Source organism: Loxodonta africana, chromosome X, assembly GCF_030014295.1.
Source record: "Loxodonta africana isolate mLoxAfr1 chromosome X, mLoxAfr1.hap2, whole genome shotgun sequence".
Classification (NCBI taxonomy): Eukaryota; Metazoa; Chordata; class Mammalia; order Proboscidea; family Elephantidae; genus Loxodonta; species Loxodonta africana.
Window position 1 is genome coordinate 152,363,003 of NC_087369.1, and position 24,323 is coordinate 152,387,325.

Consider the following 24,323-nt stretch of genomic DNA (forward strand, 5'->3'; position numbering starts at 1 on the left):
ATTCCCTTATCCTTTTTAATAGCTGCCCCATAGTTTTTCCAAGGAGCATCTGGTGGATTGAAACTGCTGCCCTTTTGGTTAGCAGCCGAGCTCTTAACCACTGAGCCACCAGGGGTCCTTAATAGCTGCAGGATTTATGATTATATCCTCTGTTACATCCTGATATTGGTGATTTGTGTCTTCTCTCTTTTTATCATTATGAGACTTGTTAGAGGTTTATCAATTTATCGATTTGTTTCAGAGAGTCAGCTTTTTGTTTCACTGATTTTTCATTGTTTTCTTGTTTCCAGTTTTATTGATTTATGCTCTTCATTATATCCTTCCTCTGCTTGCTTTGGGTTTATTTTGTCCTTTTTTCTAATTTCTTGAGGTAGGAACTTAGATTATTGATTCGAGATTTTTCTTCTTTTCTAATGTAAGCATTTCATGCTATAAATTTCCCTCTCAGCCCTGCTTTGATTGCATCCCACGTGTTTTAATATGTTGCGTTTTCATTTTCATTTGTTTTTTTTTTTTTTAATTTGAGACTTTCTCTTTGACCCATGGATTGTTTAGAAGTGTGTTGTTTAATTTCCGAGTGTTCGATGATCTTCTTGTTCCCTTTCTTACTGATTCCTAGTTTGATTCCATTATGGTTGGAGAACATACTGTATATGATTTCAGTTTTTTTCAATTTATTGAGGTTTGTTTTATGAGCTAGGATATGGTCTATCTTGGTGAATGTTCCATGAGTGCTTGAAAAATTGCATATTCTGCTGTTGTTGGGTGGAGTGAGGTGGGTAATGGAGTGAGGTGGGTAATGAGTAAGCTGTCTAGATATGTGTATTCTTCAAATGTGTATTGAATATAACTGACTTTCCTTTCTTTCTTTTTGGCAGAATTGCCCCTGCTTTACTAAGACAGGCATCATATGGCACCATTAAAATTGGCATTTACCAAAGCTTGAAACGATTATTTGTAGAACGTTTGGAAGGTCAGTATAGACCCCTCCCTCTCTTTTGGAGTGATACTCAAAGGGATTATTGAAATCATGCTTAGATTCAATTATGGGGTGCCTGAGGATGGCTGGCAGTCATTGTAAAGACAAAGTGTGCTTGTGCTGACTTGAGAGAAATCCTTGCAGAAGTGATGTATCGGTTAGAGGGACCTATTCTTCAAGTTTGTCCCTTTTCCCAGCATTAAAAAAAAAAACGGTTCTGGCCACTCCAGAGGGAACATGGAATAACCTTGTCCAGAAAAATTAATGCTGTCTTCATGAGCAAGAGGATTTCAACTATAGCAAATTCTCTAGCTGCCAATTTTGATAAGCTTTACTTGAGTGAAATCATTTTAGGCGGTTATATGCTAGATTCTGATGTACCTGTGGCCACCCTACCCACACTCAGCATTATCATATGCCTATTTGCTGCCGCAGCATTTCCAGCCTGATACTATACTAAATGCTCATCTTACCGCAGGCCTGGGGCTGCTGGATGGTTGGGAACAGCTGGAGAGCCTTTTGGTTAGTAATGTTCTTTGCATCACTTTACTGTCCTAAATCAACTTTTCCTGGAGCCTCTTCTTTGAGGAGCCTGAAGGGTTCCCCTCCAAATCTCTCTAAAATAATTTCCTTTCACAGATTCTTCACTTGTGTTTACCTGGTTTCTATTTGTAGGCTCCTCATGGTAAGAAGTAGTGAAGATTTAATTTTCACTTTAGAACAGTATGCTCTGTGGTTTCTTTGTTCTTTTTTCTGAGGAGATTTAGTTCCAAATGACTGCTTTGTCACATTTGACTACAGAAGCCTCCTGTAAATCAACAGAGGCTTGGATAGACTTACGGCAGTCAGAATTAATATTTAAATTGTTCTGTTTAGACATAAGAATTTATCTCTTCAACATTCAGTTCCTGAGTCTTTAGAGTTGATGTTTCTGCAGAAAAAGACAGAAAAGGTGTTTTTTTAGATGTTTGAAATGGTTGAAGGGGAAATACCAAATTCTAAGTTTATGGAGGGTATTAGCAGTTACATGGATGACTAGGACAAGTTCCAGTGACCTTTAGAAATAATGGTATTTTTTTTTGAAATAATGAGTTATATTTTACCATTTTTATATATTTCAGTGCTGATTTGGGGTCTGAAAATAATTGGGTTTCTTTATTTTCGTAAACTTTGTAGTTCATTTCTAAAGCTTTCTCTATGCCTAAGATTTCCTTCCTCTGATAGCTCAGTACTCTGTTCTCAGAAACTGGTACCGAACACAAACAGACCTTTCGTGCTTGTTTTTTTTTTCCCCCTTTCCTTTTTACAGATGAAACGCTTCTAATTAATATGATCTGTGGGGTAGTGTCAGGAGTGATATCTTCCACTATAGCTAACCCCACCGATGTACTAAAGGTAAGAAAGATATGGTGGTGGGTGTATGGAGTGTGATGTGAAAAGGACAAGAGCTCTGATTCAGATTTGAGTTCATCTCCCCACTCTTTCACCTGCCAGCTGTAAAGCCTTGGGCAAATCATTTAACCCCTAAAGCCTTCCTCATTTGTAAAATGAAGATAATGCCAGTCACATAGGATTGTTAAGGGTTACGGATAGTATATGTAAACTGCCTGTTATTCACTTGGTGCATAGTAGATAATCAATAGTAGTCAATCTATTAAGTTATGCATTTATCCGGTGGTCTTCATCCCTATAGGTTCTTAAAGACTTGCCAAGGTGTATGCAGTTTTAAGGGAATCGATTTGCAGATCCCCTACTTCAGTTTGTACTGCAGTAAAACCTGCAAAAGCCAGAACTTGTGTAAGGCGGAACCCTGTCAGAAAAGGAAAACTCAAATGTTTTCTCCTAAAAGAGAGCAATAGAAAAGTGGTGAGACTGCACTCTGCCAAAGGTGGAAAACACCCAGGTGTCAAATAAGGGGGTAAATCGAAATAATAGTTTTGGAAGAAGCCTCTTTTAATAATTAATTGATTATAACCAATGTCATGGAACAGTTTGTGTAAGAATCGTTGATTGGAAAACTAATTTGCTATATAAGCTTTCACCTAAAAAGCACACTAAAATGTTCAACACATAATAATAAATTGATGCTGTTAAGTGCTGTTGAGTTGGTTCCAACTCATAGCGACCCTATGTACAACAGAATGAAACAATGCCCGGTCCTGCACCATGCTCACGATCATTGTTAAGCTTGGGCCCATTGTTGCAGCCACTGTGTGAATCCATCTTGTTGACGGTCTTCTGCTTTTTCGCTGACCCTCTACTTTACCACGCATGATGTCCTTCTCCGGGGACTGGTCCCTCCTGATAACATGTCCAAAGTATGTGAAACATAGTCTTGCCATCCTTGCCACTAAGGAGCATTCTGGTTGTATTTCTTCCAAGACACACTTGTTTGTTCTTTTTAGCAGTCCGTGGTATATTCGATATTCTTCACCAACACCACAGTAGAAAGGCGTCAATTCTTCTTTAGTCTTTCGTATTCATCCTCCAGCTTTCACATGCATATGAGGTGATTGAAAACACCATGGCTTGGGTCAGGTGCACCTTAGTCTTCAAGGTGACATCTTTGCTTTTTAACACTTTTAAAAGAGGTCTTTTGCAGCAGATTTGCCCAATGCAATATGTTGTTTGATTTCTTGACCGCTACTTCCATGGGTGTTGATTGTGGATCCAAGTAAAATGAAATCCTTGACAACTTCAATCTTTTCTCCATTTGTCATAATGTTGCTTATTGGTCCAGTTGTGAGGATTTTTGTGTTTTTTTTATGTTGAGGTATAATCCATACTGAAGGCTGTGGTCTTTGATCTTCATCAGTAAGTGCTTCAAGTCCTCTTCACTTTCAGCAAGCAAGGTTGTGTCATCTGCATATTGCAGGTTGTTAATGAGTCTTCCTCCAACCCTGTTGCCCCATTCCTCTTCACATAGTCCAGCTTCTCGTATTATTTGCTCAGCATGCAGATTGAATACATATGGTGAAAGGATACAACCCCGACGCACACCTTTCCTGACTTCAAACCATATAATATCCCCTTGTTCTGTTTGAATGACTGCCTCTTGATGTATGTACAGGTTCCTCATGAGTACAATTAAATGTTCTGGAATTCCCGTTCTTTGAAATGTTATCCATAATTTGTTATGATCCGCACAGCTGAAAGCCTTTGCATAAAGCATAAAAAAAGCATAGTCAGTAATTAATTGAGGTACCTTAAATCCATAGTGCCTCTGTCTTTCCCTGTCTTGGCTTTAGAAATGGTATTTTTTGGTCTGTATTGGGATGTTCTGAATTCAGAATAGCCAGAACAGTATAGGTTAGTGGCTCTGATTCTTTTGAATATAAGTGGAATGTTTTATGGGGCTACCAGATTTCTGAAGTTACAATGGGTAAAAACTCATGGATAGAAGTTTTATATGATTTCTTTCAGATTTTATTGAATTATAAAATGAAACATTTATTTTAATAATATAAATCTTTATCTTTTATCTCAGTGGTATTTTGTTTTTATTAACTTACTTAAACTTATGATTAAGTAAAGCATTAAATATATAATTAAAATGTAGGAGAGGATCCAGGTTTTTAAAAATTATTTTAGGGGGAATGTGAGAAAACAGTAAGAGGACAAACGCTTTATTTATTTGAGCACTGTAGAAACCACAGGCGACTAGGTTAGTGGAAGAGATTTATTTCAGTTCAGAGAGTTTTGAGAACTGAGAGAATGACTTAATAAACAACATAAATGAAAGAAACCAGTGGTGGTTGATGGAGAACAGATAGGAAATGATCTTTTTGGGCTAAAGTGAGAGTATTTGGCTACAGAATGTATCACTCTAGATTTACAGAATAAGCATTTATGAAGAGAGTTGACGGTATCCTAAAATGCTAGAATATCTGCAATACTTAGACTTGTTTAACTGTGCTTTTTAAAGAATAATAATACTTAACTCCCTAAAACTTTCTTTTCCATCTGGATCCTAGACTTACTCACCTAAAGTACTCTTTTATCATTCATTTTAATTTTCTGTCCATTTGACTTGTTGGCAAAATTACAACCATTGACTAATGCTACCGTCTGCTTTTTACTTTCTTATACCTATGTAGGATTGAGTGCTGCTAGGGGGAAAAGTCACAATCTTAGACTGTGACAGTACAGATAGAAGATTTCTAATCTCAACTGGGCTTTTTGATCCTTTTATTTCTACTTGGGCGGCTCCTTTTCCTATCCTCAGTGATATTTAAACCTTCAAGTTTTCTTTTAGGTCCTCGTTCTTCTTACTCTCAGCAGACAGCTCCATTTCCTATGACCTCATCTTCCACTCTCAACTTCCCGTCCTTACTACCCTTCACCTCTAAACTTAAACGTCTGTATCTGTCCTTACTTTGTCTCCCCTGTAGTGGCTCTTCAGGAGTGGTACCCCAGGCCAGCAGCATCAGCATTACTAGGAACTTGTTAGAAATGCAAAATCTCAGGCCCCGTCCCATACCTACTGAATCAGAAGCTGTGGGATGGGGCCCAGCAGTCTGGTTTGACAAGCCCTCCAGGTGATTCTGATGCACTATCAAGTTTAAGAACTGTGGCTTGACTCTGGTCTCATGCCCTTCTGTTTCATTAGGGACATTTCTCTATCATTTACCCTCTTTCTTTCCTGTCTTTAGCCTCTTCCTCTCTACTGGTTTGTTGTTGTTAGCTGCTGTTGAGTCAGCCTCCAACTCATGGCGACCCCATGCACAGTGGAACAAAATGGTGCCTGGTCCTGTGCCATCCCCATGATCTGTTGTGGATCAGACCGTTGTGTTCCATAGGGCTTTCATTGGCTGATTTTTGGAAGTGGATTGCTAGGCCTTTCTTCCTAGTCCGTCTTAGTGTGGAAGCTCTGCTGAAACCTGTTCAACAGTATAGCAACAAGCATGCCTCTACTGACACAGGGTGGTGGCTGCGCGTGAGATGCGTTGGCAGGGAATTGCACCCAGGTTTCCCGCAGGGAAGGCAAGAATTCTACCACTGAACCACCAGTGCTCCCTCTACTGGTTATAAAGAACCCAAACCTACTGCTGTCGAGTCGATCTGACTCTTAATGACCCTGTAGGACAAGGTAGAACTGCCCCATAGGGTTCCCAAGGCGGTAGGTAATCTTTAAGGGAGCAGACGGCCACATCTTTCTTCCAGGGAGTGGCTGGTGGATTCAAACTGCTGATCTCTCAATTAGCAGCCAAGTGCTTAACTACTGCACCATGAGGGCTCCTCTCTACTGGTTAAAAAAACCTGTTTCCATCAAGTCAATTTTGACTTAGAGCGACCCTATAGGACAGAATAGAACTGTCCCATAGGGTTTCCAAGGAGCAGCTGGTGGATTCAAATTGCTCACCTTTTGGTAGCAACTGAACTCTTAACCACTACGCCAGAGTTTCCCTCTACTGGTTACCTCCTGTCAGATTATAAATATGTTCACGTCTCCCTATCCTAAAATAACTTCAGCTGACCTTCTTGCTTCCTCAAAACACCACCTTTATTCTTTTCTTAAGAAGGAACTAGATTTCACAAAAGTAGTTCTGACCTTTCATTCCCTCCGTAATCTGCTGCAATCTCCCCTGCTACTTGATTGAAACTACGCTGCCCAGCGTCAACAGCAATGTCCACGTTATCCAATCCAACAGATACTTTGGTTCTCATCTTAACCTATTGTGAATAATTCCTCCTGCTTAAAGCCCTCCTTTAGTTTTTTTTTTTAATAATTTTTATTGAGCTTTAAGTGAACGTTTACAAATCAAGTCAGTCTGTCACATATAAGCTTATCTACACCTTACTCCATACTCCCACTTACTCTCCCCCAAATGAGTCAGCCCTTCCAGTCTCTCCTTTCGTGACAATTTTGCCAGTTTCTAACCCTCTCTACCCTCCTATCTCCCCTCCAGACATCTCCTTTAGTTTTGACACCACAATATTTAGATTCTTCTCTTACATTTCATACTTCTTGGTTTCATTTGTGGGCTCTATGCCTGAAATGTTTCTGTCCTCCCACCCAAGATTCCATCTTTAGCTCTTTTCTGCTTTTCAGTCTCATGATAAACAAAATAAAAATTTTGTGTGACTCAGCTTACTCACCTCGCCCTAATCCTGGCCCTGCTGGATCCTGTCTTCAGTTAAAATTTTGATATATAGTTCTTCATGGATTTTTTTTTTTACATTAATTTTGATTTTTTTTTTTAAGGACGATTTTCATCAGCCTCACATTCCTCATACTAAGGTCATTATTTGCGGAGTTGGAAGAAAATTTGGGGAAAAGGAAAAATAAGTACTGCTTGGGCATAGAAAGGAGCCCTGATGTCTCAGTGGTTAAGAGCCCGACTGCTATCTCACTCCAACAAGGCTGGCATTAATCCAAAAAAACACAAAATAATAAATGTTGGAGAGGTTGTGGAGACACTGGAGCACTTATACACTGCTGGTGGGAAGGTAAAATGGTACAACCACTTTGGAAATCGATTTGGCGCTTCCTTTAAAAACTAGAAATAGAACTACCATACGATCCAGCAATCCCACTCCTTGGAATATATCCTAGAGAAATAAGAGCCTTTACACGAACAGATATATACACACCCGTGTTCATTGCAGCGCTGTTTACCATAGCAAAAAGGTGAAAGCAGCCAAGGTGCCCATCAACGGATGGATAAATAAATTATGGTATATTCACATAATAGAATACTACGCATCGATAAAGAACAATGATGAATCCGTGAAACATTTCATAACATGGAGGAATCTGGAAGGCATTATGCTGAGTGAAATTAGTCAGTCCCAAAGCCAACTCTTCAGACAGGAATTGGACTGGACTACAGGATAGAAAATGATACTGATGAAGAATGAGCTCAAGTAGACACATGAGACTATGTGGGCAGCTCCTCTCTGGAGGAGAGATGAGAGGGCAGAGAGGGTCAAAAGCTGGCCAGATGGCCACGAAAAGAAATAGAGGAGGGAAGGAGTGTGCTGTCTCATTAGAGGGAGAGCAATTAGGAGTATATAGCAAGGTGTTTATAAATTTTTGTATGAGAGACTGACTTGATTTGTAAACTTTCACTTAAAGCACAATAAAAATTAAAAAAAAAAGAATTAAGCAGAAAAAAAAAAGAGCCTTGCTGCTAACCAAAAGGTTGGCAGTTCAAATCCACAGCCATTCCTTGGAAACCCTATGAGGCAGTTCTACTCTACCCTATAGGGGCGCTATGAGTTGGAATTGACTTGATGGCAATGAGTTTGGTTTTTTTGGGAGGTAGAAAATAATTCATTTAAGACATGATTCCCCCACCCACTGCTGTCGAGTTGATTCCAACTCATAGTAACCCTATAGGACAGAGTAGAACTGCCCCCATAGGATTTCCAATGAGTGGCTGGTGGATTTGTACTGCCGACCTTTTGGTTAGCAGCCATAGCTCTTAACCACTGCACCACCAGGGCTCTAAAATTTGATAAGCTTCATGAAAAATTAGAAAGAATCTAAATGTCCAAGAACAACAAAGGATTGGTTACATAAATTGTTACACCCATCTAATGAAAACTATGCAGCCATTAAAATTTTTTCTAATAGGATATTTGTTGACATTGGAAAATGTCAAAAATTAATTTCTCCGTAGAAATATACTGTGTCAGAAATTACGTTTTTAATATATATACAGTTTAACTCATTAATTTTGTCATAGTGGCAGGTCAGTTTTTCTGATAGTTCTCAAATAGTATCTTCTTAACTTTGAGCGAGTTGAAGCATCTCATTTTGGTTCTCTCTGTCAAAACAAAATATTCACCATTTCTTACCTTAGATTCGAATGCAGGCCCAAGGAAGCTTGTTCCAAGGGAGCATGATCGGCAGTTTCATCGATATATACCAACAAGAAGGCACCAGGGGTCTGTGGAGGGTGAGTACTCTTTTGTTATATTGTTCTGTACTCTTCAGTTCCTAGAATTTGCGAAGAATAATTTTTATAGAAAGCCATACCATTGTGAATTGTCACCTTATGCTATGTAAGATTCTTGCAGAACCCAAAAAATAAGGTAAGGAGCTCCTCATCACTTGTGTTATTATTGTTAGTTGCTGTCAAGTCGATTCTGACTCCTGGCGACCACATGTGTGCAGAGTAGAACTGCTCCATAGGGTTTTCAAGGCTGTGACCTTTCGGAAGCAGATGGCCAGGCCTGTCTTCCAAGGTGACTCAGGGTGGGTTTTAACCACCAATCTTTTGGCTAGTAGTCGAGCACTTAACCATTTACGCCACCTAGGGACTCCCTATCACCTGTGAAAGAACCAAATTTATAAGTGGTCTTTGTCTCTGCTTAATATTCAGGGATTGTATGTGTGGGAGAAGTAATTAAATTATTTGACATAGCCGTCTTGATTTGTTCAAATTCACAGTGGATTTAGTTCTTCAATATGTTTTTGCCAGTTTTATACTAGCACAGCAATGCGTGACTATGATAGCCTCTGTAGTTCTTATGTAGTTACCTAAAACTACTTTTTTACCTCATAAAAAGTAGAAGATATACTATAAAATATTGAGAAAATAGAGAAAAGAAAAAAATCCGGTAGTCCCACTACCTAGAGATAATAACTTTTAACATTTTGTCACATTATCGTTCAGTCTTCTGTCTATTCTTTCCTTTTTGTAGGAAAACTTTTTATCTTGATTTAATCACTTAACATAATATTAAATGAGAGTACTAGGAGAATATGCAGACAGAATGGAATGGGAAATCCTTTAATAGACTTGTAAATATAGGAGACTGTCTTAGTCATCCAGTGCTGCCGTAACAGAAATACCACAAGTTGATGGCTTTAACAAAGAGAAATTTATTTCTTCACAGTAAAGTAGGCTAAAAGTCCAAATTCAGGGCATCATCTCCAGGGGAAGGCTTTTGCTGTCTGTCGGCCTTCTCATCAGTCTTCTCCTGGACTAGGAGCTTCTTCGCCCAGGGACCCTGGGTCCAAAGGATGCGCTCTGCTCCCGGCACTACTTTCTTGGTGGTGTGAGGTCCCCCTGTGCCTCTGCTAGCTTCTCTCTTTTATATTTCAAAGTGATTGCCTCAAGACACAATCCAATCTTGTAGATTGAGTCCTGCCTCACTAACGCAACTGCTGCCCATCCTCCCTCATTAACATCATAGAGGCAGGATTTACAACATATAGGAAAATCACACACTACTGGGAATCATGGCACAGTGATATTGATAAACACATTTTTGGGGGGACATAATTAATGCATGACAGAGGCCTTTTTTTTCTTCTAATTTCCCCCAGCTTCTTATTATGAAAATTTTCTAACATACAGAAAAGTTGAAAGAACAGAGCAATGAACACCTATATACCACATCACCTGGATTAAATAACTATTAAAGTTTTGTCGTATTTGCTTTATCTATCTGTTTTTTTTCCCTCTCCGTCTCTCTTTTGCTAAATCATTTGAAAGTTGCAGGCATCACAACACTTCCCTAAAAAAAAAAACCAAACCAAACCCACTGCCGTCAATTCCAACTCATAGTGACCCTCTAGGACAGAGTAGAACTGCCCCATAGAGTTTCCAAGGAGCGCCTGGTGGACTCGAACTGCCGATCTTTTGGTTAGCAGCCGTAGCACTTAACCACTAAGCCATTTCCTAAGAATAAAGACATTCTTCCTCATAATCACAATGCCATTATCACACCTAAGAAAATTAATGATAAATACCTGATAATTAATATCCACTCCATATTCAAATTTCCACTATAGATGAGAGCAGGCCAGTTGTCTTATAGAATGTTTCTTACAGTATTTAACTTGTTCCTTTATTCCCTCTATTTCCTGTAATCTGGGAGTTAAGTTTGTTGACTTAGACTCATGTTAAACATTTTCGGTAAGAGAGTTTCACGGGTGATATTGTGGACTTCATATTGCATCACAGGAAGAGGCACGTGAAGTTAGGTTGTCCCATGATTATTGATGAGATGATGCCCACTAGATCTCTCCGTTGTGACAGGTATGTTTTTTCTTTTCGAATTAGCAAGTAATCTGTGGGGTGATATTCTAGCAACATGCGTATATCCTATTCCCTAATAACTTTTCACCTAATGGTCTTAGCATCCCTTAGTTGCTTTTTGATAACAGCAGAGTGCAGTTTCTTAATTACTCTAATTTAAAACCAGAAAATGGAACTAACTAGGACATTTTTACAGACTGATGTCAAGGAAAAGACAAAAAGCAATAAATAGAGTTGGAGATTTCATCAGGGGAACACAGCTGTTTTATACTTGGCTGCTGCTATGATCCAGGCATGTAACATAAAGAATTGAAGTGTATTGTACTATGTGTTCTTTTAACACACATTTTGTTTGCATATTAAAAATACAAGGAAATATGTTACATTTCTTTCTTCCAACACATGGTCCTCTCAGTCTGTATTTTATTTTCCTGCTTTGATTATAACATGGGTACTGAAAACCTTTCACTTTTTTCCTAACTCCATTGTAAGAAAAACAGCACAAGTATGAGGACAAAGCATAAAGTGACACTTGTCTCAGAATTGGGAATACAATAGAGTAGCAGGGACCGTGGCGAACTGGAAAGCAGATGTTCTTTTTAAAGGGGACAGCTCCAGCCTATAGCTCCAGCCTATAGCTGCCACACACTGAATGAGCCCATCGTTGCCAAATTTTCTGGACTCTCAAGAGAAGCTAGAAATCTGCATTTCTGTATGAAATACCCAGATTTTTTTTATATGTTCACAACAAATTCGGCCTTCTGCAAACACTATGTGAGCCACACAAAATATGTCTGAGGCCTGAATTTGACCTATGGGCCAAAGCTTGTGCCCTTACTGTTCACCAGAGTACAGCCTTCTGTGACTGACAGTCATCATTTTTAACAGAGTGAAGCAGGTGGAGGACTTGGGGAGGAAGGGACTGTTCGGCTGGCCGGCCAGCCATATCAGCGGAATCAAGCATTTCTTGATGATCAGGGTGATGACAACACGGCTACATCACCTTCCCTTTATAAATTGGGAATTTAGAGACAATTGAACACCTTAATATAAGTTATCTCAGGAAGCAGTTGTCCCCATGGCATATTATTTTCAATTTTAAAAGACTTTTAAACAGAATTATAAAAATAAAATCTTCGTTGTGAAAAAAATTTTTTAAATATACAAAGATATAAAAATGAAAATGAACTTATATGCTATCCTAACCCCAGATGAAGAAAAATATTTCAATGTGTTTCTTCTAATCCTTTTTAAAAGTTTGCATGTATGTGTATATATGTAGTATGTGTATATATACACATACATGCATATTCATATAATATACATATATATTGTATTTTTTATTGTATTTTTTATGCAAATAATGCACACGTTATACATTATACATTTTTTGCGAACCGCACAACCCCCTCATCTGTTATTTTCCTAAACGCACTGTACACATCACATGCGTGGGCACATTACTTACGTGGGTGCGTTATTTGTGAAAAATATGTTATATATGTACATACACACATATATGTGCATTTCCACTAAACTTAGAATAATACTACATATAATTTTATGTCTTGCCTTATTTAACATTATAGCATAAGTATTTTCTTGTGTCGTTAATACTCTTCAAAAACATTTTAATACCCTAACAAACCTGTGTTGTAATGTAAGCAGTGATTGTGATATTGTGCTATTGAGTGAAACACTGCTAATGTTACTACACGAGGTCATGTAAGAGAAGGACCACTTTGTCTTGACCTTTTCCCTAGCAGCTTCATACCTTTGCTGCCATCCTAGTGTATGTCCTTTCAGGACATCCTAAAATTCTGTGAGATAAACCTGGAAGCTCTCTTCTCCCCACTTTTTGTTTCTTGATTTTATATTTTTAATAACAACTTTACTGAGATATAATTCACTTACCATAAGATTTACTTTGTTTTTTAAAAAAGCATCTCAAAGTGTATAATTCAGTGGGGTTTAGTATAATCACAGAGTTGTGCAACCACTAAGTTTAGACCATTTTCATCATCCCAAAAGGAAACCCTATACCTATACCCATTTGCAGTCCTCATTTTCCCCCAGCCATCCCATCCCTAGGCAACTACTAATCTACTTTCTGACTCTAGATTTGCCTGTTCTGAACATTTCATATACATGGAGCCATACAGTATGTGACCTTTTATATCTTGTTTCCCTCACTTAGTATAATGTTTTCAAGGTTCATCGATGTGGTAGCATGTATCAGTATTTCATTCCTTCTTATGGCTGAATAATATTCCATTCTATGGATATACCACAGTTTATCCATTCATCTGTTGATAGACATTTGGGTTGTTTACACTTTTTGGTTATGATGAATAATGCTGCTGTGAACATTGACGTACAAGTTTTTTTGTGAATATATGTTTTCAACTCTCTTGGGTGTGGAATTGCTGGGTCATATGATAATTCTGTGTGGTGAAATGAGTTTCTTTAGGTGGCCTTTTGCCTTGATTTTCTGGAAAAATAGCTTTTGAGAGACTTTTCCCCAAATTCTGAGGAGTTACCTTCGCTCTAGTTTTCTACCCTAAAGAGTTTGTTACTTTTGTTCAGGTTGATTGACATTTCCTGGGTAAGTTGTAAACAACTGGGTTTGATTTTTGATTTTGTCTGGTCCTGGGCTAATTTTTTTTTTTTTTGGGCTATAGCCTGCCCTGTGATCGGTATGCACCTTGCAGGGAGTTGTCAATAGACTATGCAAATGAGGTGAGTTGTAGCCTGGGTACGCCTAACTATGCAAATGAAGTATCTGTGCCTACCATCAGGGGATTGGTCAGTTTGTGGCCCCCACTGCGAGGGGCCGTGCCTTGAAACTTATAAGGGGTTGTGTATATATATGCAGTCAGTCCCACAGAAGTTGGAGTAGACAGAAAGAAGCGAGAAGCAGAGAGAGAGAAGAGGCAAGGAACGTCCTAAAAGAGCTGTAACACTGGTCAAGGGCTGTTACACTGAAGACAGTGAGAGGCCTGGGAGGGGCCCAGTGGCAGAGCCAGTAGCAACAAGCCTGGAAGGGACCCAGTAGCAGAGTTAGTGGTGACACGCAGCAGGACCTAGAGGAGCCTAAGGGGGGTCTAGAGGGGCCTGTCCTCAGGGGACTGAGAGGAGCAGAGAGAGCTATCCTGCACTGAAAAGGGGAGACTTTGCCTACATACTTCCTGATCCTGATCCCTGAGTTGTAGCCTGTTGATCCTGATCCCAAGTTGTACCATGTTCCTTAATAAACCACTTAACTGTAAATATGGCCTGTGAATTGTGTGTGGCCATTGCAATGGGTTATCGTACCCAGCAGAGAAGTAGAGAATGCCAACGGAGGGATGGCTGGTGTCAGAATTGGCAAAAAGGTTGGAGAGTGGAGGTATGTCCGATCTCCACCTCATAGGAATCAGCCTTGGGCTGATCTTAATTCTCATCATCCCCCCTCGTGAAGTTAGACAAGTTCAGATGCCACCACTATGCCTCCCACCATTTTACACTCTGTTTAACATTCTGAGAAACAACCACAGTCACTGCCTGCACCATTTTACATTCCTGCTAGAAGTGTATGAGGGTTCCGATTTCTCCGCATCCTGACCAACCAATGCTTGTTTTTTATTACAGCTGTCCTAGTGTGTGTAAAAGGAGTCCTGGTGACACAGTGGTTAAGCCCTCAGCTGCTAACTGATAGATTGATGGTTCAAACCCACTAGCCACTCTGAGGGAGAAAGATGTGGCAGTCTGTTCCCATAAAGATTATAGCCTGTGAAACCCTATGGTGCAGTTCTACTCTGTCCTATAGGGTTGCCATGAGTTGAAATCAACTAGATGGCAATGGGTTTTTGGTGAGTGTGTATGAAGCGGGATTTCATTGTGGTTTTGATTTGCATTTGCCTAGCGACTAATGATGTTGAGCATCTTTTCATATTGACCATTTGTGTGTCTTCTTTGGGGTAATGTCTATTCAGATCCTCTGCCCATTTTTTAATTGAATGTTTATCTTCTTTATTGTTGAGTTGCAAGGGTTTTTTTTTAGTGCATTCTGGATACTAGACACTTACCAGATAGATGATTCGCACATATTTTCTCCCATTCTGTGGGTTGTCTTTTCACTTTCTCGATGTTATTCTTTGAATCACAAAGGTTTTTTTATTCTGATGAAGCCCAGTTGATCAATTTTTTTCCGTCTATCACTTGTGCTGTGGGTGTCAAATCCATGATTTTATTTTTAGTACAGTAAGTTTGTGCTTGACTACCAAAAGGTTGGTGGTTCGAATCCAACCAGTGGTGCCTCAGAAGAAAGGCCTGGCAATCTACTTCCATAAGATTAAAGCCATTGAAAAGCCTATGGAGTGCAGTTCTACTCTAATACACCAGGAGTTGCCATGAGTGCCAAAAGGCAACATTAAAGAATCTACTTGACAGCAACAGATTAAGTGAACTGAGGATTTGTAAGTGTCCCAGTATTAACCATTGATTTGAAAAAGTGACCTCAGTACTTCACACTTGGATTTTTCTAGTGATTTTCAACTTCTGACCTATGTTTTTGACTTTCAGGTTTATGTTAGTACATGTGTATTTCCTTGGTGTCTATTGTCAATTGTGTTTTGTAGGGTGTGGTCCCAACTGCGCAGCGTGCTGCCATCGTTGTGGGAGTAGAGCTTCCAGTCTATGATATTACCAAAAAGCACTTAATATTGTCAGGGATGATGGGAGACACAATTTTAACCCACTTTGTGTAAGTATGATAGGTGGCGCCCGTTCTGTATTTTCAGCATTTTGAGCAGAAAAAGCCTCTTCCTGTGGAATTAATAAGTGATACATATGGCCTAGATACCGCGTCTCTCCCATTAGCAGCACGGCAAGCCTCTGATAAACGTGTACTTCAGAGGTCCCGGATGCTGTGGGCACTTTTGTACTTGGGGGCACCATGTAATGCAGCAGCCTACCAGACATCTATAGTATTTGTACCTATTCATTCACAGTCTCTATATATCTAATAAACACACCTTTTATTTGCTTTGGCCTAATTTTGGATCTGGAAATAAACTTTTCTCAATGAGAATCAGAAAAAAGGGTGAAACTTTATAGGGCCTGTGGAATGAAACCATAGTTTTCAATTGAAAACTGACACTAGTCTCATCCTACATTTTATTTGTTTTGTGACCTTAATGGTGTTTTGCTTCTCAAATGCATTTGGCATATGGTGCTGTGGTTTGAAAAATGTGTGCATCTAATAGATGTCTGATACTTGCTGCTTGGAGATCTTGTTAGGCTCATAAACTGAGTTTCATATTGAAAAGTGAAGGAGACAGCTTTTTAATAGTGTCTCTTTAGAAAAGACTTCCTTTGTCTTTAGATTGTAACGAAGAGAAAGTGTCAGGTTTTATCTGATGGGCCAGAGCTACTGTACATTTATTTATGTTTGGCCTAATTTCTGTTTAAGTGGGCAGTGGGAAGAAGTGGGGGAAATCTAAATGTTTTCATCTTTAGTTCCAGCTTTACGTGCGGTTTGGCTGGGGCTCTGGCCTCCAATCCAGTTGATGTGGTGAGAACTCGCATGATGAACCAGAGGGCGATCGTGGGACACGTGGACCTCTACAAGGGCACTTTGGATGGAATTTTAAAGGTACGCACACTGCGGCCTTGGGTTGGATTTTTGTTATCTTCTATGTCTCAGACCTTCTTTCAGTCCTTAGTTGCTACATATCATCCTGAAGATGGAAGAATCATCTTGTATATTTTTAGTAGCCTCTTAGAGTCATTCCCAGGCAGAAAAGCTGTCTCCTTGGCAATTTGCTGATGCACAGTGGTCCTTAATATCGTTATTGCAATTTGAATGCCTGAGAATGTAAGATACTTTTATTAATAGGACCATGTAGCTTTATTGACAGAATAGACGTAGCATACCCTGCGGTTGCCCACTCAGACCAGAGGCCCTGGGATAGAAAACCCAGTACTTGTTTTCGGCTCAGGGTTGTGCTATTGTTCATACCTTGGCTTTGAAAGTTTCTGTTTGTAGGATGCCTGAGTATCTTAAATATATTAAATAATCACTGCTGATATTACTGCTGAAAAAAATGGAGGTTAAAAATATATCATTTCCATATGGTTTCTCTGCTGTTACCAGTTTATTTTAACAATTATTTATCATATACCAGGCACCAGTCTAGTAGGTACAGAGAAATCATAGGTATATAAACAGATCATCAATACAGCCTGGTGAGTGATAAACTCAAGGTGCTATGGAAGGAAACTTTAGCCCAATTTGGGAATATGGGATAGGCTTCCTATAGATGTGGCATTTTGAATATCAATAAAAAAACAATAGCATATATATTTTACATGCTTTGCTGTGTATCGAGAACTCTCCTACTGAGACTTACATTTAATCCTTACCATTTCCTTGTAAGGTGGACAGTAGAAGCACTGAGAGATGAACTTGCCCTAGGTTTCACAGCTATTAAGTGGCAGAGCTGGGATTTAAACTCAGACCATTGGCTTCACACTACATTCTTAACCTCTACACTATGGCATCTTCCTCACATTGGTGGCTAAGGGTTAGTTAGGTTATAAAGGGTATTTGTAAGCACTTGGACCCTTTTTTTTTTAATTGATGGGGAGCTAATGAAAGACTTTAATCAGGTCAGATTTGTATTTTAAATGGATCAGTCTGGTGTTATGGAGAATGGAGCTGAGGCAGTGGTTCTCAGCCTTGGGTGCACATTGGAACCACTTGGGGAACTTTCATAGCGCCTTTGTCTGCTTTTGACCTATTAACTGAGAACCTCTTGGCCAGTTATCGGTATTTTTAAAGCTCCCCAGGCAATTGCAGTGTTCACTCGAGGTTGAAAACCACCAATCTAAAGGGATAGACCCACAGCAGTGGTTCTTAAACTTTAACATGTATCAGAATCATTTGAGGGCTTGTTAAAATGCAAATGGCTGGGCCCCATCTCCAGAGATTTTGATTAAGTAGGTCAGGGTTGGAATCTGAGAATTTGCATCAATATGCTTCTAATCTGGGGACTACACTTTGAGAACCACTGACCTTGAAAGTAATTCTCTGTTCTCTGAGACAATTTACACAATGGCTTTGCCCTCTAAACTCTAGGTATTGGCCACACTCTCTGGATTCTAAGTAGAGGCCACTTGGCCCTGGGCTTCAGCTCTGCCTTCCAGGCCCACTGGGACGGCACTTTGGCTTTCGGCCCACCATTCTCCTAGTTCATCTGAGTGGTGACTCACCCTTAGAAACACCGGAGACCGTGGACACACCCTTTGAAACCCCAGAGGTCCTGGCCATACCTTTTGAGATTGAGGCAGCTCGTCTTCTTGTGTTCCTTGTCTCTTCAACTTCTGCTTCCTGGTTTCTTGGCCTCTGAGCTCCTCGGGCCTCACACCCACATCTGCCCTGCTAGGGCAAGTGTTCCAAAGCTCAGTAGCTCCACTGATAAGTGCCCAGAGGCACTCCACTCCGCCAGGAAACCTCCTGCTCACAGGCACTCAGCTCTCTCACTCCGTGGGTCGGCTCCAGTGCTGTGTTGCACTGGTCTCCTGGTTCTGCTGCTGCTGCTTTTCTGCCACTGCTGGTTCTCTGTCCATCCACAGCTTCCAAACCACTTCCACATTGTAGGTATCTGTTAAAGCAGCACCCCATTCCTGGTACCAAATTCTGTCTTGATTATCTAGTGCTGCTATAACAGAAATACCACAAGTGGACAGATTTAACAAAGAGAAGTTTATCTTCTCACAGTAAAATAGGCTGAAAGTCCAAATTCAGGGTGTCAGCTCCAGGGGAAGGCTTTCTCTCTCTGTCAGCCTTCTCATCAATCTTCCCCCAGACTAGGAGCTTCTCTATGCAGGGACCCCGGGTCCAAAGGACGCGCTCTCTGCTCCCAGCACTGCTTTCTTGGTGGTATGAGGTCCTCCACTCTCTCTGCTCACTTCTCCCTTTTATATCTCAAGAGATTCCCTCAAGACACAATCCAATCTTGTAGATTGAGTCCTGCCTCGCTAACACAACTGCTGCCGCCCATCCTCCCTCATTAACATTATAGAGGCAAGATTTACAATATGGAGGAAAATCACACAATACCAGGAATCATGGCCCAGCCAAATTGATACACACATTTTTGAGGGGACATAATTCAATCCACGACAAGGGGGTTGACCAAGCAGAGCAGGTAGAGGAGTTCACAACCTTTTTGTCTTCCCAGCACACTAGAGTGGTATAAAACTCCTTCCGATAATAGTGTTCACAAAGGCAGTGGTTCTCAGGCCCTGGGGAGTATAGTTTGGCAAAAGCCCCCCCGGTGTTTCTGATATGCACATCCTTCCCAGAGCAGTGGGCCAAGGAAAAACACTGGGGAACACTAATTTTTAAGAGATGGGCAGGTGAGGAACCCAGAAAAGGGATAGTTCAAAAGACATGAGGGAACTTTGAAAAGAGTGTTATCCTAGAAGCCAGGGGAGTAATGAGTTTTTTTTTTTTGGTAATCAAAAATTTGTTTAGAATTACCTCTGTATTAGACAAAGGTATAACCCAAAAGCTTCCAAATTCTTGTATGTGTTGAAAGTTTTTCATAAAGATCTCTTGGATGCAAAATCAGACCCAAGTGGTTAAAATGAATTCTGTGTCAGAGTATTATTCTAAAGTCATTTATCCGAAAAGCCTAAAGTTTTTTCTAAAGGCTATAAAAATACCAAGTTGAAATTTTTTATTTTGCTAAAATATACAGATAGAGAAATAATACAACAGTTCACACATTCTGTACATTTAACTACAAGATGCTGTCACCCTTCACAGTTCAGAAGTACTTCAGGTGCCTGATATTCTATGAAAGTTCAACTCTCCCTTCTTTTTACTCACCAAATTCATTTTTCTTTTCAGAAGTTTCATCAAATGTTTTCTGTTTGCCTCTCCATGTTGCTGCTTAATTTGATAGATTTCATTTTCTAGTTGTACAATAGTCTGTTCAATCTCAATTCTTACTAACCAGGGATACCTGAGTTGACTCCATTTCTCTCAATTTAGACCTAGCTGTTAGTTGCGTGTTCTTGCGCTGCCAGTTTAAATCATAAATATGTTTTTTTTTTAACTTCTGGAGCTCTTTCTGGGCGTGTTCAATCATGTGAACTAGATTTTCATTATACGCTTTCCAGGCATTGCATCCGTGCTCTGACATGAGTTCCAGATTATCAATTTGAACCACTTGATGTTCTAACTGGGCCATAGAATTGTTTACACATTCTTGTCACACAGTAATATCATTTTTCTGACCTGAGGAAGGCGCTGGAGCTCATATCATTTCATACTGAGTAGTTCAATTGGTTGTCAAGCAGCCAGTCTTTCAGATTCATTTCTCATTATGTCAGTTTCAAAAGAAGAATAATCTGGTGCTGTCAGGTAGCTCAGGTAGTTCTTTGTAGGTCAGTATCTGTAAGTTTCCTCCTCCACCAGTGCCATAGCCACTTCCTGCACACCAGCGCTTCATAACCTTGGTCAAAATAGGGCAGAACATCCACCACAGCCTCCCCAGCCACCAAACCTGTGCCCGCCATTCCGAGGACCTTAGGTTCAACTCGGGAGTAATGAATTTTAAGAAGGAATGAGTGGTTATTTAATATCACATGCGATAAAGAGGTCGAGTATGATAAAAACTGAAATACATATGTTGGATTTAACATTTTCTGGAAGAAGTTTCGTGGATTGATGTTCACAAAAGCCAGATTGTTGTGCGTTGAGGAATGTGTTTGTTCATTCATTGAATAAAAAAATATAAGTGTCCTATGTTCCAGGCAGTGTTCTAAGTTGTGTTCCACCTATACACTAATGGTTCCCCAAGATCTTATCTGTATCTCTGAATTCTCCACTGAGTTAAGATTAGCATATCCACCACATAAACCAGAGACTACATCATCCTGAGACCAGAAGAACTAGATGGTGCCTGGCTACAACCGTTGACTGCCCTGACAGGGAACACAACAGAGAACCCCTGAGGGAGCAGGAGAGTAGTGGGATGCAGACCCCAAATTCTCATAAAAAAGACCAGACTTAATGGTCTGACTGAGACTAGAAGGACCCCGGTGGTCATGGCCCCAGGCCTTATGTTAGCCCAGGACAGGAACCATTCCCGAAGCCAACTCTTCAGACATGGATTGGGCTGGACAATGGGTTGGAGAGGGATGCTGGTGAGGAGTGAGCTTCTTGGATCAGGTGGACGCTTGAGACTATGTGGGCATCTTCTGCCTGGAGGGAGATGAGAGGGTGGAGGGGGTTAGAAGCTGGCGAAATGGACACGAAAAGAGAGTGGAGGGAGAGAGCGGGCTGTCTCATTAGGGAGAGAGCAATTAGGAGTATATAGCAGCAAGGTTGGGTTAGCAGCAAGGTGTATATAAATTTTTATATGAGAGACTGACTTGATTTGTAAACTTTTACTTAAAGCACAATAAAAATAAAAAAGAAAAAGTTAGCATATCCAACTACGTCCACTGTTCTAACTTGGCGAGGATGCATTGGTAAACAAAAAGTTCCCTTGAAAGAGGTCCTTTGCAGCAGATTTGCTGAACGCGATACATTGTTCGATTTCACGACAGCTGCATCCATGGGCGTTGATTGTGGATCCAAGTAAAATGCAATCCTCATAATATAGCGATAGCATTTACTGAAGGCTTATTATGTGCCAGGCACTATCCTTTAACTGTCATGGCAATCCTATGGAGTAGGTATTATCTTAAAAATGAGGAAACCTAGTTTCAGAGCAGCTAAGTAATTTACCCAAGATTATACCGCTACTAAGTGGCAGACCTGCAATCTGTCTGATTCTAAAGTTCTTCTAACCACTGTGCTGTGTTGTATCTGCAGAAACATCTTTTAATGTTGGCCAAAAAAATCCATTGCCATCTAGTCGATTCCGACTCATAGCGACCCTATAGGACAGAGTAGAACTGCCCCATAGAGTTTCCAAGGAGTGCTTGGTGGATTCGAACTTCTAGACCTTTTGGTTAGCAGCCATAGCACTTAACCACTACACTACAAGGGTTAACCAGGTTAAACCAGATTTAACTGCCTGGTTTCCGTAATGTAGTGATTATCACGTTTGCTTCACATTCGAAAGGTCCCAGGTTTGAAACCAGGCAGAAACAGTTTAATGTTGGCAGTAACCTTTAATTAATTGCATGATAACATGAATTCATTGCTGTACTTTTAAAAAATTGTACCATTTATTGATTTGTTTATGTTGTTTCCGTTCTTCAGAGCTACATTGTGGGTGATTTTCTTATCCCCGTTTTATACATAAAGGAACTGAAGATCAGAGAGGTTAAGTAATTTTTCCGAAGTCACTTAGTTGGTTCATGACAGAGCCAGGATTCAAACCTAAGGTGGCCTTCTTTCCAAGATCCCTCCATTCTGCTTCCTCTTGACTACTCCTGTTGGTTGCGCTACCCATGGATAGTTAAGGTTTCTTGGCAGCAGCTGGAAACCCTGGTGGCTAGTGGTTAATTGCTATGGCTGCTAACCAAAGGGTTAGCAGTTCAGCTCCACCAGGCGCTCCTTGGAAACTCTATGGGGCAGCTCTATTCTGTTCTGTGGGGTCGCTATGAGTCAGAATCGACTCAAAGGCAATGGGTTTGGTTTTTGGCAGCAGCTTATTATAGTTGGTTCATTCAGCAGTGGTATCCATTATCTTCCTGAGGCCCTTGACAGTTCCGAGGGATAGTAGTTCTCAGTGGCCAGTCCCAGTGATTCGAGGGTCAACTTTATTCCAGTGACAGAAACTTTCAAGAATGGTGACTTCTAGCAGAAGTTTCTGATTACAATTATAGTAGATGTTCTCTGTTTATTCAAATGGCTCTTGAATCCCTTAACTACTGCTACTAAAGGATTACCTTTCTCAGCACCATCTCTTCGTAGTCGAATTCTTGTTGAACCTTCAGTAACTGTTATCATTGCTAAGATTTGTTTCTGTGAACACTGAGGTGAATGTAGATGTTTTGAAGAGAATAAGGTTCAGAAATATGTGACATGCCCGAGATCCTGAAAGTATTTCCAAAAGATTACTGTATAAAGATTTGGTAAAAGGGGAGTCATTTAAAATAAAAAAAAGTTTTGAAATTAGGTATGGGCGAGACAGGTATAAAAATTGGGGGAAATTGTAATCATCTAAAAGCATTCTGTACTTGTATTATTATGCATGTGTCTCTAAGTTCTCTCTCCACTGAAATAAACTGGAAATCATAAAGGATATACCTGTGGGTGTGTGGTTTATGCAAGAAAGACAATACTGAAATTCAGTCAGCAGACCTATTTGCAAAGAAGTCTTTAGCCCGCCATCAAAAGGTTTTCAAATTGATGTGCGTAGATGTTTTAAGTTAAAATATTTAAGATACATGTGACTCATGTTTATATTCTGTGCATTGATTAATTTTTCAAATAAATAACTAACTGCGTACCCTTATCACATTAAATAAAGTCTTCTATGTCATTGATTTATTCACACATTCACTTACCTGCTTTTAAAGTTCTTCAAAACTACTTTGCTCTATATGTCATAATATATAATGGCATTATAGTTTATTATTTTGCATTTCATCTTTAAGAGTCCCAGAATAGGTTGGTAAATGATGTCTGAAGCATGACCCAAAGGAGTCTATGGGTGTCATGGATGGTTTATCAGGTGTGGCATGAGAGATTGAGGCTCACTCAGGGAGACCGGAGAACAAGTAGAATTTAGAACTCACAGGTCCTAGAGAGAGAGCCATAGCACTCCCGGACTCAGGCCCACACAGGGGGTTGCACTCAGGGACAAGGTGACAGCAAGTTGGAACTGTGGGACAGGGCTTAGGTATGGCAAGCAGGGTTGGGTTCGAGGTTAGTATGTGCTGAAGTCTTATTGGTCAGTTTACAAGTTTCTAGTGTATTAGCATGGGAAAAGGGAGGCATTCTTCTCATGGGAAACCATATAGGGCATGGCCAGGAGGGGGAGGCAGTAACCACAGTTGTTGAGAGGCTATGTGACAAAATAGGAGTGGCCGTGTTGGATACGGTGAAAGGGCTATACTAGGCAGAATTAGCAGATGCCAAGGCAGCAAGCTATGCAGGCTGAAAATTGGCTGTATGACAAATGGGGATCATGTATCCATCTCTAACGTAGAAAAGAACAGCTGGAAATCTCATCTTGTCCTCTCATCTAAAAACTCCTTAATGGTTTCTCTTTGCCCCAAGGCTTTATATGATTTGATCCCTATTTACTTCTACAACCTTATCTCTGCCACCCTTATTTTTTATTCCAGGCATACTGAATGATTTCGGTGCTGGGCATTGTTTTATCCCCAAGCTT

The 24,323-nt window shown here is 40.1% G+C and overlaps 1 protein-coding gene and 1 pseudogene across 4 annotated transcripts in view; one reads left to right on the forward strand and one right to left on the reverse strand.

Moving 5' to 3' along the window:
• Window positions 1-24,323, forward strand: part of SLC25A14 (solute carrier family 25 member 14) — a 38,401-nt gene that overhangs the window by 9,429 nt on the left and 4,649 nt on the right. For all 4 annotated transcript variants that reach the window (XM_010594645.3, XM_023553827.2, XM_064277582.1 and 1 more), the window contains 5 exons: window positions 879-973; window positions 2,289-2,374; window positions 8,788-8,883; window positions 15,594-15,718; window positions 16,474-16,609. In XM_010594645.3, the coding sequence (XP_010592947.1) occupies window positions 879-973; window positions 2,289-2,374; window positions 8,788-8,883; window positions 15,594-15,718; window positions 16,474-16,609 (538 nt within the window). The remainder of the gene's footprint in view (window positions 1-878; window positions 974-2,288; window positions 2,375-8,787; window positions 8,884-15,593; window positions 15,719-16,473; window positions 16,610-24,323) is intronic.
• Window positions 19,282-20,887, reverse strand: LOC104846311 (pre-mRNA-splicing factor SPF27-like; annotated as a pseudogene).